Genomic DNA, 14732 nt, shown 5'->3' with positions numbered 1-14732 from the left:
TCAGTTTAAAAATATTTACCCCTCAAAAAATGAAAATTACAAAAAAAAAAATCTTACATCAAATAAATCCAATCATGTTTTCTACAGGGCTCCCACAGTCATGGAAACCTGGAAAGATCATGAAATTTCATAATCACATTTTCCAGGCCTGGAAAAAAGTATTAAACAAGTAAAAGTCATTTAAGTTCAAAACCTATAAACAGACTTTGTAAAATCTGTGGAGTTCCCCCTGATAAGTGTCAGTACACACAGTTATGAGTGCCTTTTTAATTTTGTTTAGCTTTTACAATCTTTTATTCACTGTAAGATTTAGACTAATGATCTTTTTTTGTGTCTGCCTCTCCAGGCGATCCAGAATCCAAACGATGAGGCTTTACAGGAACAAGCGTGGGCGGCTGTGGTTCCCTTAGTGGGGAAACTGAAGAAGTTTTATCAGTTCTCTCAGAGATTAGGTACGTGTCTGTCTGTTTTGTGTCTAAAAGAACCTTAATTATGAAGATTTGGAAAAACTACTTGAGTGTTTCTCAGACTCAATGTTTCAAGTGGAACAAGCTCAGGTGTCCTGTGAGATTTTCTTGCTATGTGTGGCAATGTGCAATAATTTGAGCTGTCAATGATTTGACTGCAGTTTATCATTTTAACATAAAAAGTTCCAGACGTGAAACCTTGAAAGACGGTAGCAGATGTCCCTTATGTTAATCGTCTTTATAGTGCCGCCATATAGACACAACCTCCATACGTGACCTTAATTGTTTGCATGTGCATCTGCATTATTGACTGCTGAGCTGCAAAAGTCAGGAGACATGGAACAAACACACACACACACACACACACACACACACACACAGACACAGACAACATGCACCCCAGCCTTATATAAACATGCTTTGAAACCCCCCTCAGCCTTGCATTTCTCAACACACTGCTTGCACTGCGTTGTGCACTGACCTCTGTGTGCGATGGGGCTATAGGTTGTTTAATTAGCATGGATACAGGGGGGAAGGGGGAGCAAGCCTACTGCTCCCTGATCTTCTTATGACCCCGAGGCTGAGGGGGGCAGGGAGTGGAGCCCGCCATGCCTTGACGCCCTCAACCCCGTAATCCCAGTAGCGGTGGAGAGGTAGTCAATGGGAGCAGTGGGCGGCAGAACCAGGCGATGGCTGTTATGTAACGAAGTAGGCCGCCTCCCAGCCTCGGCTGCTGCTCTACTTCTCTGCCTTGACTTTAGGCTGCGGGGGCTGTGATGGCCTCTGCAGCCGGCTGTCCTGCCTGATATGCATGAAGCTGAAAGTCCTTTACTACAGACTGGTGATCTAAAGTGCACCACTACCCAGGCTGAACGATATCGTGGAGGGAAGATTATGCAAGTAGCTTTGCATTTGAAGTGAAGGGACAGATTTCTCTTGCTCAAACTACTAGTTCTGGTATTGACACACACAATTCGACTTGACTTAAACATTGCTGACAGAACAATGTAGATTTTCTAGCTTTAAAAATACTTAATCTTTATTCTCACCGTGCTTATTGTTGACAATAAAAAACAGAAAAAAACATATTTGAAAAGCAAATGTTTGAGATTTTTACTTGATAATGACCTCAGTAATTAATCAGTAATGCAAACACAGTAGTTAAATTTTGTTGAGCTGAAAAGCTTAGAAAATTAAGAATGTTTGCATATGAAATGGAGGGTCATACTGTATTTTTCCTGCTCAAAACATTAGTTCTTACATTTAACGTCCAAATTTGACTCAATTTTAACATCGCTGAAAGAACAATATACATTTTCTACAAAACTGCAACAAAATTACCTAGAAATCAAGGTGATATCTTCATATGTTTATTTTTTTTTGACCAAAATCTTCACATTATAGTATTATAAAACAGGGAGATGCAAAAATTTCACATTTGAGAAGCTTAACTTACAACTTACAAATGTTTTCTTATTTGCTTGAAAGACTTCATTAATTAGTCTGGCGTGCAAGTGCAGTAGTTGTTGATTTTTATTTTTTTTTTGTCAATTACTCCAGCTCCACTTATTTTTGAAGCACCTAAATTTGACTTAAATGTAACATTGCTGACAGAATTTTTTTTCACTTCCTAGCTTCAAATTGAGCTAAAATCCAATATAATATATAAATATATGTTTTTATTTTTTTCTGACCAACACTCAAAACTTGCCAAATATTCTCTTGACAGCAGCATAAAATACACAATAGCAGCAAAATTCTCACCTTTGACAGGCTAAAACCAGCAAAAAAAAAAGACAAATTTGACATTGCTACAGAATAATATACATTTTATAGCTGCAGACCTGCTGCTGATTATCATGATTCCAGGTTTTTACTGTTGCCTGAAGAAACAGATCTGATTCAGAGTCAGCCGGGTCCGTCAGACACCACCAGACTAAAGTCCCGCCATCCTCTGACCCTCCCCTCTCGGCGAGTAAAGCGCCTACGTGCCCGCATTCTGCTTGCCTGGTCTGCCGTGACCTGATGAGATCAGACATCCCCCCCCCGACTTCCCGACATACGAGAGTGGCTCATTTCTGAAGGCCCGAAAGCAGCTCCATCTTAACTTCTGTTTTGACTGGGACATAGAGGGCGGGGTAAAAAATACTGCACCACTAAGGCCATTTTTAATCAGCCGCTTCGCTGCAAACGCTGGCCCAAGCAGATGGGAGTCATTACTGAATGGCAAACGTGCTCAATTTACTGCACTGCACTGCCAGCGCTCTGTCCGTCTCCTGAAAGTCCCCTCACGATTATCTTAAGTAGTCCGCTGTCTGAATCTTCCCTTTTTCTGGGTTATGTTGACATCGTCATGTGTAATCATGAGGAATTATAAAGAACACTTTGAATAAATCTATCTAAAGCGCTCATTTGGTTCCACGCAGCCTCACTGCATCAGATGTGGAGCTCATCTGGGTTATGTCATTATTGAAGCCTCTCTTCAGCGTCTAGACTGAATTCTGAACACCGTCTGCATCTATAAATAAAAACTCCCTGTGGGCTTTAAAGGATTTCAATTTTTTTTAAACTGTGTGTTTGAACAAGACATGTTTGCTTAATAATATTACTTGTGCGGAGTTTGTTCACTACATTTCACTTAATCTTTTCCTCATTTCCCTGCCGGTGCTCCTCATGCATGCTTAATTATCGGTCTGTGGGTATGCTATGTCAAGGCATGGCACAGGCTTTGTATTTACTTACTGTCAAAACAATGAGTGTAATCCTGCTTGAATGAAATCCCGTTACCCCACCCCCCCTATTTCATGCCAATGAGATAATTAGTCCCATGTCTCATCTGCATCTGAGTAGGAAAGCCTCTCGGCCCCCCCAAACCTCCCTCTGCCCCCCCCTCAGACTGGCACTGGCACACCACCGCTGCCCCATTATCTGTCTCTGTCCTAATCAGGATGCTTCAGCTGGCTGACACACTGCACTGTTCACATATCTGACTGTGTTATGATCCACTTTAAGCGCTGTTCTTTGGCCTCTGCCAGCATACATGTAGAAGAAGAATCCCTCCTCTGTTGCTCTACTAGAGTTTTCTAAACTGTTTTGGAGGGAGTTTTTCGCTTTCTGAATTGACGTTGTCGTCTGAAAGCGTTCTATAATCTGGGCAATATCAATAAAGTTGACTTAACGGTGCTTATATATGAATACACAACAGTTCTCTGGCCTCTTTACAGAAATGTAAGTTTGAAATCCTGCTTATCTCAATTTAGGATGACATTTAGGAGTTTTTCGTTACAGAAACATGTTTCTTAACTGTGTATAGAAAAAAAATCCTATGTTATCCTGGAAAACAACTAGAGTGCCCCAGGAAGGAGTCCTGAAACTCGGACATAATATTTGCATTTCAGCACCACACACCCCTTGCTCAGAGTCAATGAGTTCATTGAATTGGTTTTTGTTTGGATGCATAAAATAAGGTTTGTGGTTAAAACAAGCTATCATTATTTCATTTCATTATTTTCATTTCATTATTTTTTGACATTTCTAGAATTAAAAAAAATCATTTAATTGAGAAAATAATCTGCAGATTAATTGATAATAAAAGATAGTTGTTAGTTGCTGCTCTATAATATCTTTAAATTGATTTATTGACTAACTGTTCTGCATCTGAATATTCATCACCTCTTTATGCTATATGCAATAATTTGTCTTTCTTGTGACCTTTACATCTTTGCATGTGGAGCTGATGCTTCAGCTGTTAACTGGGTGCTTGAATTACAAAAACCTGAATGTGAAAGATTATTCAGCAACCCTTTACTGATGACCTGAAAGACTTCATACATGTCATCTACTGTCTAAAGGGTCGAGAACCCATCAGGATCCTCACAGAATAGAAAAAAAGCTCAGACCATATATACTTTCCACAGAAAGGCTGATGTTTTTGTGGCCGCCCTCTGACAGCGCTGCACCTCTAACACCAATATCTCTTCTTTTCCTCACAGAGGCGGCGCTGCACAGCCTCCTGGGAGCTCTGACCAGCGAGACTTATGACGACCCCACTCAGCACCTGGAGCGGGAGCAAGCGCTGGCCAAGCAGTTTGCAGAGATCCTGCACTTCACACTGCGCTTTGACGAACTTAAAGTACGACCGTCTTTTTTTCTCCAGCGCATACTCGCCTTTTAGATGTTGATATAAACTCTGCACTTTTCTCCTGTGATAGAAGCCAGACCTCTTAGTTGCCCTACAAGCTGCTGATGCCCCCGAATTGATTTTTCGCTCTGTGCAATTTCAAACTGCAGCCAGTGAGCGCGTGATTAGCATTTAATTAGAATCCTGATACTGCTCTGCTGTGTTTAATACAGCGGATGTCAGTGAAATGGTTAATAAGGGTGATAGCGGGGAAAAGAGGTCTGCAAATTGTTGTCGTCCTGAATCAAATTCTGCATAATGTCTCAGCTTTTTATAAACGATAACAAACAAAACAACTTGAATTAAAACACAATTTACTTGAGTGCAACCCAGAAAACACCAGGAATCAAGGGAGGTGTCGGTCGAATGTCCATTGTCAAAAACATAATTGCGTGAGCATTCATCTGGGCAGACAGTGGGTGAACTGGTTCCCCTTCACCCTCGCTCCTTAGATACAAAAACTTGCAAAAAAACACACCCCGGCACCCCGAGGCGATCTGCTGCGATGTCCCAATTAGTGCCCACTCCCCAGCCTGGCAAGATAAAAACACGAAGGTAGGGGGTGCAAGGTGGCATGCCAGGCCTATTCATCAATCTTTCACACCCATACACGGGCTTCTGACCTAGTTAAAGTGTCTGTGCGGCGTGCAGCCCCTCCCTGGCGAAGCAGCCTGTCTCTCCTGGTGCACACAGTGGACACAGACTGAGCACCAGTCTATTGTAGCGGGATTAGCATGCTGCCAGTGCAGCTTTGACTGTGACAGGCTCATACAGGAATGAGGATAATTAACCACATGATGAGCTCTCACTGGTGACGTTTGAAAGAAGCTCTCCGGTTGGTCGGCTTCTGTTTGAGGGGTCAGTTTGGCTCCCCGGTGAAATCAGATGATTTATACTTTGTTAACCCTCCTGTTATGTTGCTGGTCAATTTGACCCATTTTTAAAAAATCTCTGAAAAAATATTTTGAAAGGTGTTTTTCAGTATGCAAATTATTCTTCTGGACTCAATTAGTGTTATCGACTTTTAAAATAAAAATGGTTTATCACAGAGGTACTGATTGGGTTCAACTGACAGCAACAAAACTGGGGTCAGAAGTGTGAAATTTGGACCATTTGTTTCTTTGCAAATATGAGACATAATTTCTTATCCCAAAGACAGAAAAAAAGTAAAACAATTTTAATTTTTTTGTATTTTAAATCTAAGTAATTCTAATTTTCAGTCTTAAAAAAGTTCAAACATGCTAGCCTATTAAAAAACACCATGATCTGTGAGAGGGGAATAACACCATTGCACTTAATATTGATTTAATTGTTAGTAATTGTGTTAGTAATGAGGTACAAACCATGTTTATTCCGATTTTTTAGTTTCTGACAATTTGGGGTTATTAAACATGAACCCAGTCCCTCAGATATATTCTTTCCATAATGACTATTGAACATAACAGGAGGGTTAACTGACTCCTGTGACTCTGATCTTCAGCCTTCACTCGATCTCCTCTTAAAGAGGCTCTTTATACTTTTTGTCTGAGCTCTGTAATTGTTGACCCTCTTGTCACAAACTGTTCTGATGCTCAGCCTCATTGCAAAATTCCCAAATTGTTTCTGACAGGATGAGCTGGATGTTAAAGGGGGATGAGTGTCAGAGGATTCAAATCCAGTTCACCATATAAAACTGTAATTGTATCCGTGTTCTTTTCATGTCGTTTCCCCCCCAAAGCTACGTTTCTGCCCTGTTGGCTTAAACGTTGTGTCATGACGATGGCGTGTTGGATCCAGAGCTGAATGTCCTGCTGCAGGCGGTGCCACCTACAGACATGCAGAGAAACTCTCTCCCTCTGTCTCTTTATCTCTCAATTAAGAAGCATTTCTGTGGCTTTTTTTCCTGCAGATGACAAATCCTGCCATCCAAAATGACTTCAGCTACTATAGGAGAACCCTGAGTCGAATGCGGATCAACAACGTACCGGTAAGAACATTGCGTCCCTCTTTTCTCCAGTTTGTAAAGATTGTGTAATCAAAGAAACTTTATTTAAAATGCAGCTAAATAAGTGTTTTTATAGTAATAATGCACCACATGTTACGATTTTAACGGTACAACTACTTTTACCAATGCTGTTTACTGCTCCGGTACTTTTCATTCTTTTTTTGTTACAGAAAAAAATGAATACAAAAATAAATATAGGAAAATGAGCACTACTATATTTTCTATGTAAGTATGTACAGTATATAAAATACTAAATTCTGCAATAGTGTTGTTTTGAAAAATTGCTGTTATAGACTATAATATACCTGAGGTGGGTGAAGTAACGGGAGATGAACTTTGAGCGAGGCGGTCGACAACGGTGCATTTCTCTGCCTGTATGTACCAATAATGAACATAATATTATTAACAATATTTTATTTATGTAGCACCTTCAAAAATAGTTGTTTACAGAGTGCGTTGACAGACAAAACAAAGGCAGCAACTCAGGGAATAATAAAAATAAACATCAACAAAGACCCAAACAGAGAAAGGTCGAGAACAGTCAAACAGAACAAAATGGGTTCACGAAAGGTCATCAAGAGTAAAGCAAATAAAAGGAATAAAAATAATAAAACAGGTAGATCACAAAAAGGCAGTTAAAGTGTTAAATGAAAAAGGTTTGAGATAATATAAGAGAATATAAGAAGTAATATAACAAAATACACAAGATGTTTTGAAAGATTTTCTGCCGTTTCTAAAGAGTTGTTGCACTTGTGGTGAGAACAGTGTCAGCATCAAGTCTTGTATGTCACATATAGTCTAAGTATAATCACACTTTGGAGTGTGCCACTGAGAGCAGGGCTTGTGTGTGTGTGTGTGTGTGTGTGTGTGTGTGTGTGTGTGTGTGTGTGTGTGTGTGTGTGTGTGTGTGTGTGTGCGTGTGTGTGTGTGTGTGTGTGTGTGTGTGTGTGTGTGTGAGGCAGAGTGGCAGCGCTAACTGGCCCCACCCCTCGCACGTTTAGCAGGCTGCCGGGCTCCGACAGAGAGCCTTCCTCTGGTTAGCGAAAAAACATCATAGACTAATGTCTTAATCTTATTATAAATGACCTTATTATACATTAGAAATGGAGTCGTTAGATAAAACAGTAAACGATAACGTTTAAGTAACCTAAATAAACAAGAAATACATTTTCTTAATTTCTCCAATACCATTAATGTCTGAGTTTATCAATTCCTTGTTCTTTAATAAATTGGCCCCGTGGCCTGTTTATTACCAGGTTTTGGTCTTAATCTCTGATCAGATGACTACTTAGTGAAAGTAGTTCTTATAAAAACAAACCTACAAAACAGCAGGCTTATCACCTAGCTCTAATTGTGATAATTTGACACTTCTTTATGTAGTTAAAGAAGTGTTTCGCTGCTGGAAAAAGAGTCCTTCTTATAAAACTAGGCAGTCTATGCAGTAGAAAGACGCAAAAACCTTTGAAATTGGCACTACATTGTTGAGTAAACGTACTTATATATACTTATATTTCACCCATGATCATTGCAAACAAGGGTAGCATTTACGTCAGCAATCATTAGATTCAGAAGAGGTAACAGATGAGTTCATTTTATTTTTAAAAACTGTTAATTTTGGTATTCAAGTGGTCTGTAATTTTGAATTCCTTACAAGTTTCCATGGCCCTGGCCCTGATGAAATACCAAAATGTGCGTCATCATGATTCGTCTATACTCAGACCTGACGTTGATTAAAGCCATCAGTCCTCATTATCATCCCTGCTCCGTTCAGACTCTATCAGTTAGAAGACAGGAGAGATGGATTGAGTTTTCAGACTGTTAGAGCCCCCGGGAGTCCGGAAGAGTGCGGCAGGAAGCGTCTCGCAACATGAAGTCGGAGCCCCACGGGGAGTTTCAGGGAATTTGAAGCACAGGGTGTAGGGCAGCGGTGCGTGGTGGCAGAAACTGATACCAAATCAGTAACATGGCCCCAAATCCTCCAGAGATGAAACACTTAACTCCAGATCAATGTGGAGTCTGTACAGCAGATCACACCCAGGACAGTAAAGCCCTGAACGGTGGTCAGATTTTCAGATTTATGAAGAGAAGATTTCTCCACATAGATTCGTGAAGCGCCAATGATGTAGCATGACGTCGCCAAAACTGTCCGGTCCATATGACTCCATGTAGCTCTGCAAGGTCTGAAATAAAAGGCAAACATTTTTTTTAGTGAGGGCCAAATTAGGGACAAAAAAGTCAGAGACCTGCCAGTGTACCATAAAGAGAAAATTCACCCCAAATCAAAACTACATATTTTCCCTCTTACCTGTAGTGCTCGCTGTCAGTCTAGATTGTTTTGGTGTAATTAGCTGCTTGTTGGAGATGTCGGCCTTCTCTCTAGGAGTCGACTGATATTGGTTTTTCAGGGCTGAAACAGATTAATAATGGTTAATGAGAAGAAAATAATTAATTAGTTAATGAAAAAATACAAATAGCTCCCGGAGGTTTTACAAAGTAAAAGTTCCTCCCATGCTGAAACTTTCTTTGCACTTTTTAATAAATTTCATCGGTGATCATTAAAATAAAATGCAGAGACAGATAATTGGAAAAATTCCAGATATCGGCCCCAATAATCGGTCAGGCTGATAATCTGTCTACACCTACTTCTTTCCAATAAATTGATGACACTCAGCTTGTGGTCCGCAAACATAGACTGTATAAATAATCAACGCATCTACCGTGATGGCACCCATTGGTTTGTAGACTCCAGTTTTGAAGCCTCAAGTTCGGCATTTCGGCCATTGCCGTCTTTGGTTTTTTGGAGGCAGAAATGACTGTATTTGGACGAGCTCTGGAGGAGCGAGGGATTGCTAATTTTTCAAAGGAATTTTTCCAATTCCTTTGAAAAATTCAACACCAGTGTCTTTTTCCAGAAATTATGACCTGCTTGCTTAAGATAATCCACAGACCTTGTTGTGAACAGTTTCGTGCATTTTCTTTCTTCTGAGCTACACAAACCGAGTGCTATCAAGTCCCATTATATTAGAGAGGAGGCAGACATCTCTATGGCTGATATCTCCAACACAAAAACAAAATAGATTGATAATTAGCACTGCAGGTAAGAGAAAAAATGTGTTTTGACTTTGGGGTCTTGTCTTTAAGGTAGTCCATTGTTTGTGGTTAAAATGCCATTCAAGGGAAGCAGCTCACTCAGAGCTATTAAAGTCTTTGATGTTTCCTATATTGATTGCAGACAATAGCTTTGATGTGAAATTCAAGGGCACATCCGCTCTCCTGTATCATGCATGCTACACTTCACTAGATACATCTTTATTCAGCAGCTTCAAGGACATTTAAAAGATAGTTTAATGCAGGAAATGGCAAAACTTTATTGTTTTTGTGTGCACAGAATGTACTGCTCTTAGTTTTGACCGTCTGACAGGAGGTCTTATTCTCCAAACCAGAATGTGCCATTAGGCAAATGGGCCCAGACAAGTTGTCGTTAGGACCTGTCACTGCTGAGAGATGCTCAGGCTGCCGTCCCCTCACACAGCGGCAGCAGCAGACGCATTTTAGTCACCGCTCAGACAACTGAATCATTCAGACATCTGAGATGAAACACATCTGTCCCGCGGTAACAAAGTCTTTGAGCTCATGTGTCATCATTTGTTAAAACATGAATTGGTTTGAATTTTTGGGAGATTATTCATATTCTGTCAGTGTTCTCTTAAAAAAAAAAAAAAAGGCAGGAAACGATCTTATTATTTAAATATGCAGACAAATTTAGAACAGCCTGTTCAAGAGACACCTTGTTCTTTGTTAGCCGCCAGGTGTTTTCAATGTCTCGTTCAGTTTGAAACTATAAAGCAGCAGGATGTGTTAGTCAGCTGGGAAACCAGGAGGAGCAGCAGGGCTCGGTGATGGGGTTCATATCAGTGTTTCTTAGCTATGATTTTTATTTAATTAAATTCCTTTTATGTGTAATCTATTGGAGCTGCATGACAATGAAGCCTGTGACGCCAAACTAAACTTCTAATATTTCCAGATAACATTTTATGTTTCATGCTTCCTTTAAGAGGTTTCAAGTGAAATTTGCTCATTATCTATTTAACAACAGAATTGTCCTTTTACAATAAAGAGCAGTCCACAGCAGCAGCAATTTGAAAGCCTCTAAAGAGCAGTTAAAACGTGTCGCTCATCGGTCTCTTGGAAAAGATTTATTTCTGTGAACATATCTGTCCACACAGACTCTAAAAGACACGTGTTGATGGTTCTCCAGGTGAAGCTATTCAAATCAAACATCAAACAAAACATGTTTAACCACTGAAATGAGGATATCCCAAGCTGTGTAGACCGAGGGGTATTTGGTATATTTAGGTTAAAACTGCCCAAAAGTCCTCATGAGCTTAATGGGCTGCATTCACAGACATCCAGATAATACTCTCAGAGACCTCCTAACCCACACTTTTAACAGCTATATTAAGGAAAGGTCCCAGAGCAACTCTGAGCAAGGAAGTGACAAACTTTAATCTTAGTGAGTTGGTGTGGCTGTCCCTGTTGCTAGGTGTGACACATTCTTTTAACAGATGTGATTGGTTGTCACACACCCTTATGTGAGCCTACAAGGTGTGGACACCCAGAGGAAATGAAATGAACTGCATCACATCATGAGACTCCGAAAGTGTTGCCATCGTTTGACTGATGATTCACTCTTGATTGAACGTTGACAGACCAAAGTCACCGCTGCTGCACTGTAGCCTTTTTTTCAGTTTTCCAAACATCTTTGTGTTTTGAAATCTTACTTTCTGGCATTATAGCATTATTGCGTTGGCATGGAGACGTGTGTGTGTTCCCTAATGCGATTGCTCACAAACATTATCCCTGCACCATCTAATCAATAGCATTTCATCAACTCACTGTCGTTCAACATATTGAAAATATTTCTCCTTGCTTTTTGTATTTCTGCCATTTTCTCCTCTGCTTGAGAATCTCTGAAGCCTCTTAAAGTCCTCCTCCCTACTCCTAACAGTTTTTCACCTTAGGAGCTCTCATGAGGGGCTAAAACACTTTGTGAATAATTTTTACCTTTACCAGGATCTAGTCTTAACTTTAATGGGAAAATGTTAGAAAACGTCATTATTCTAAGAATTTTGTCACGAGGAGAAACTCTGAGTACAAGGAATCTTTCTGAATACAGCCTCAGGATCTCTGCTCTGTCACAGATCGTGACCTTTAACCCGAAGAGATGCAAGAAAGAAAAGGAATTTCACAATAAAATGTCATTGAATGTAATGACTTTCAGGCGGAGGGTGAGAATGAAGTCAACAACGAACTGGCCAATCGGATATCTCTGTTCTACGCCGATGCCACGCCCATGCTGAAAACATTAAGTGACGGCACAACAAAGTTTGTATCAGAGGTGAGACTGACAGGAGAAAGCAGTGAACACTTTTCACACGCGTGAAAGCATCCTCTCATTTCTTTTTCTGTATTTTTGTTTTTCACAGAACAAAAATCTGCCCATCGAGAACACAACAGATTGCTTAAGCACGATGGCGAGTGTGTGTAAAGTCATGCTGGAAACACCGTGAGTGACTTCCTGCATTATTAAGAGATTGTTTAAGTTCTTGTTCCTGATGTTCAGGCATATAATCACGCCTTTGTGTCCTTTTCAGGGAGTACCGCAGCCGGTTCACCAGTGAGGAGACGGTGTCATTCTGCCTGCGGGTGATGGTCGGGGTCATCATCCTGTACGACTATGTCCATCCCGTTGGAGCTTTTGCAAAGTCGTCCAAAATCGATGTGAGTATTGCCGTGTTAACAGGGGTTGGGGAAAGAAATCGACTTACTTCAGAGGGCTCCTGCTGATCCTTAAAAAGTCTAAATAGGCATTAAATTAATATAAAAATAAGGCCTTAATTGATAATAAAATGTCAATCAGTCTTTCGAAAGCCTGAAAAATGCCAAGACTTTGGGTGGTCTGATGTTTGTGGATTCATATTACTCCTGCATAAATGTGTACGTTTACAGCATTTTTCTGCTGTAAATGTTTAAATGTGTTAAATGTGTTTATATTAGAAAATGCATCATGTTTTAAAACATTGTCATATGTTTGTAGTGTCTGTCCTGTAAGAACCACGTACGTAAAAAGTCAACTTTTCATGGTGTTTTTAGCTTTGTGATGATGAAAAATCCTGCAAAGATTCATAGCTTTCACTGGATAGGAAGGGGATGAAAAATTGTAATCAGTAAAGTAACTAAAGATGTCAGACGTAAAAAATGCAATATTTATCTCTGAGAAGAAATGGAGTTAAAGTATAAAGACACATAAAATGGAAATACTTGAGCAAAATACAAGTTCATCGAGTTTGTACTTGCTCATGCTCGCTGTGCTGTCCCACTTCACGGCTCTCAGCTAACAGTGTCTCTTGTCCACAGATGAAAGGCTGCATCAAAGTCCTCAAAGATCAGCCTCCGAACAGCGTAGAAGGCCTTCTCAACGCTCTCAGGTAAGCTCATGTTGAAATCAAATTGAGTTTCCCCCCCCACAGCCCAGCATGTAATGTGATTGTAGCTGCGGTTGTGGCTTCCTCTGAAAGGGAGAAGGCCGCTCCTGCTGTGAGCTGAATGATCTCGGTGCCTGTTCATGAGCAGCAGTCAGTGACTCATTCTCCTCACAGTCCAGCAGGGACTCGCTCAGCTGCGAGCCCTCTGTGCCAGATCCGGGCTGGGTGTCGAAGCCTCTCCAGAAAGGCCGATTATATCTGACACCTCGTCCCCTTTACGATCTCCCAAATTTTTAGCCGCCTGGCCTAACACTCACAGCTGCTCGAGATGACAGGGGATATTTCTGTGGCGACCTCACATCTGTATCTGTCTCTCTGTGTCGGGGCCCGAGGCAGGCCGGCGCTACCCGGTCACATTAAGTCACAAGCATGCAGATGTCGCCAGATTTTCTTTCAGTGGTTTCATCTCTGGTCTGACAGTAAATGACCAAATATTGTAGATATATGCGGCAGCTGGGTGATACGGCCCTAGATTATTATTATGATATTTCAGGGTATTTTTGCAATAATGGTATTTTTGATATGATAAAATACTGAAACATGTTTTACTATTAATTTCAAGAACAACTATTGCAACAGAATAAGTGTTATAGTTGTAGTGCCTACAAATATTCAGTAAATTAAACAACAGCACTTTAGATTCTAAATGAAGTATAAATGAAGTACAAAATAAAATCAACCACAAATTACAAACCTAAACTGTTGCCAAATACCTTACGATGTACCTTTAAAGTAGCAATTTTGCTTTTAGCGATGCTTGTTGTTGCCATGCATATGACGTCATTATGTCAACAAGTTGAAATATTGCCATTATTGTGATATGAATTTTTCTTATCATATTAAAAATTATGTCCATATTGTCGTTAACGGTAAGATATGGCACACCCCTGGGCAGGTCAGTTGTTAAGTCTGTTAAGTACTGTACTCGGGTATAATGTGATCATGATCATAAATAACCTGAAATAGTCATGGAACTTTACAATCGCATTTCCAGGCCTGGAAAAGTCATGGAATTAGCAAAAAAAAATATTGAAAGTCATAGAATGTTGTTGTCATGAAATTGTTTCGATGTGCAAAACCTCGCCGATGTGCTCAGTTTTGTTCACCACCATGTACGTTTCTTCATTTTCTCCGTGTTCCGTCTTTCTCTCGGTGTATTCCAGCTTGCTGAAATAATGTTCAAATCTGATGTGTTTGAAAAATGCCAGGCAAGTGGGAAAAGAAAAAAAAAGTATTGTGGGTGCTTGAAAAGTCATGGAGAAGTTTTGAAATTTTATCCATGAAAATGTGTAGAAACCCTGTAAATAAATGCAACTGGTGCAGTGTATGTAGGACTTGTAGCTGTGGCTAGGATGCAGACCTTGACGCTGGTGGGGAAAAAAATGCATAAAACATCACTATAATACAGATATAGAGACTAACAATAAAACAAACATTGATGAACAACAATTATAAACAGTAACTGTAACAAGGGCTTTTTATTTCAGATGTCCACAAGTTAATAGAAGTTACATTAAAGAGAAGTTCATCATCAGATGGTTTTACTAAATAACATT

General features: G+C 40.1%; 1 protein-coding gene across 2 annotated transcripts in view; it reads left to right on the top strand.

Annotated features, from left to right (window-relative positions):
• Positions 1–14732, top strand: part of cyribb (CYFIP related Rac1 interactor Bb) — a 43946-nt gene that overhangs the window by 27431 nt on the left and 1783 nt on the right. For both annotated transcript variants that reach the window (XM_042510253.2, XM_042510252.2), the window contains 7 exons: positions 347–452; positions 4460–4599; positions 6536–6613; positions 11913–12029; positions 12118–12197; positions 12286–12412; positions 13049–13119. In XM_042510253.2, the coding sequence (XP_042366187.1) occupies positions 347–452; positions 4460–4599; positions 6536–6613; positions 11913–12029; positions 12118–12197; positions 12286–12412; positions 13049–13119 (719 nt within the window). The remainder of the gene's footprint in view (positions 1–346; positions 453–4459; positions 4600–6535; positions 6614–11912; positions 12030–12117; positions 12198–12285; positions 12413–13048; positions 13120–14732) is intronic.

This window comes from Plectropomus leopardus, chromosome 21, assembly GCF_026936395.1.
Source record: "Plectropomus leopardus strain MGB_pleo_1.0 chromosome 21, ASM2693639v1, whole genome shotgun sequence".
Lineage (NCBI taxonomy): Eukaryota > Metazoa > Chordata > Actinopteri > Perciformes > Serranidae > Plectropomus > Plectropomus leopardus.
The sequence above is the reverse complement of the archived record's forward strand: the minus strand, read 5'-3'. Positions and strand labels throughout refer to the sequence as shown.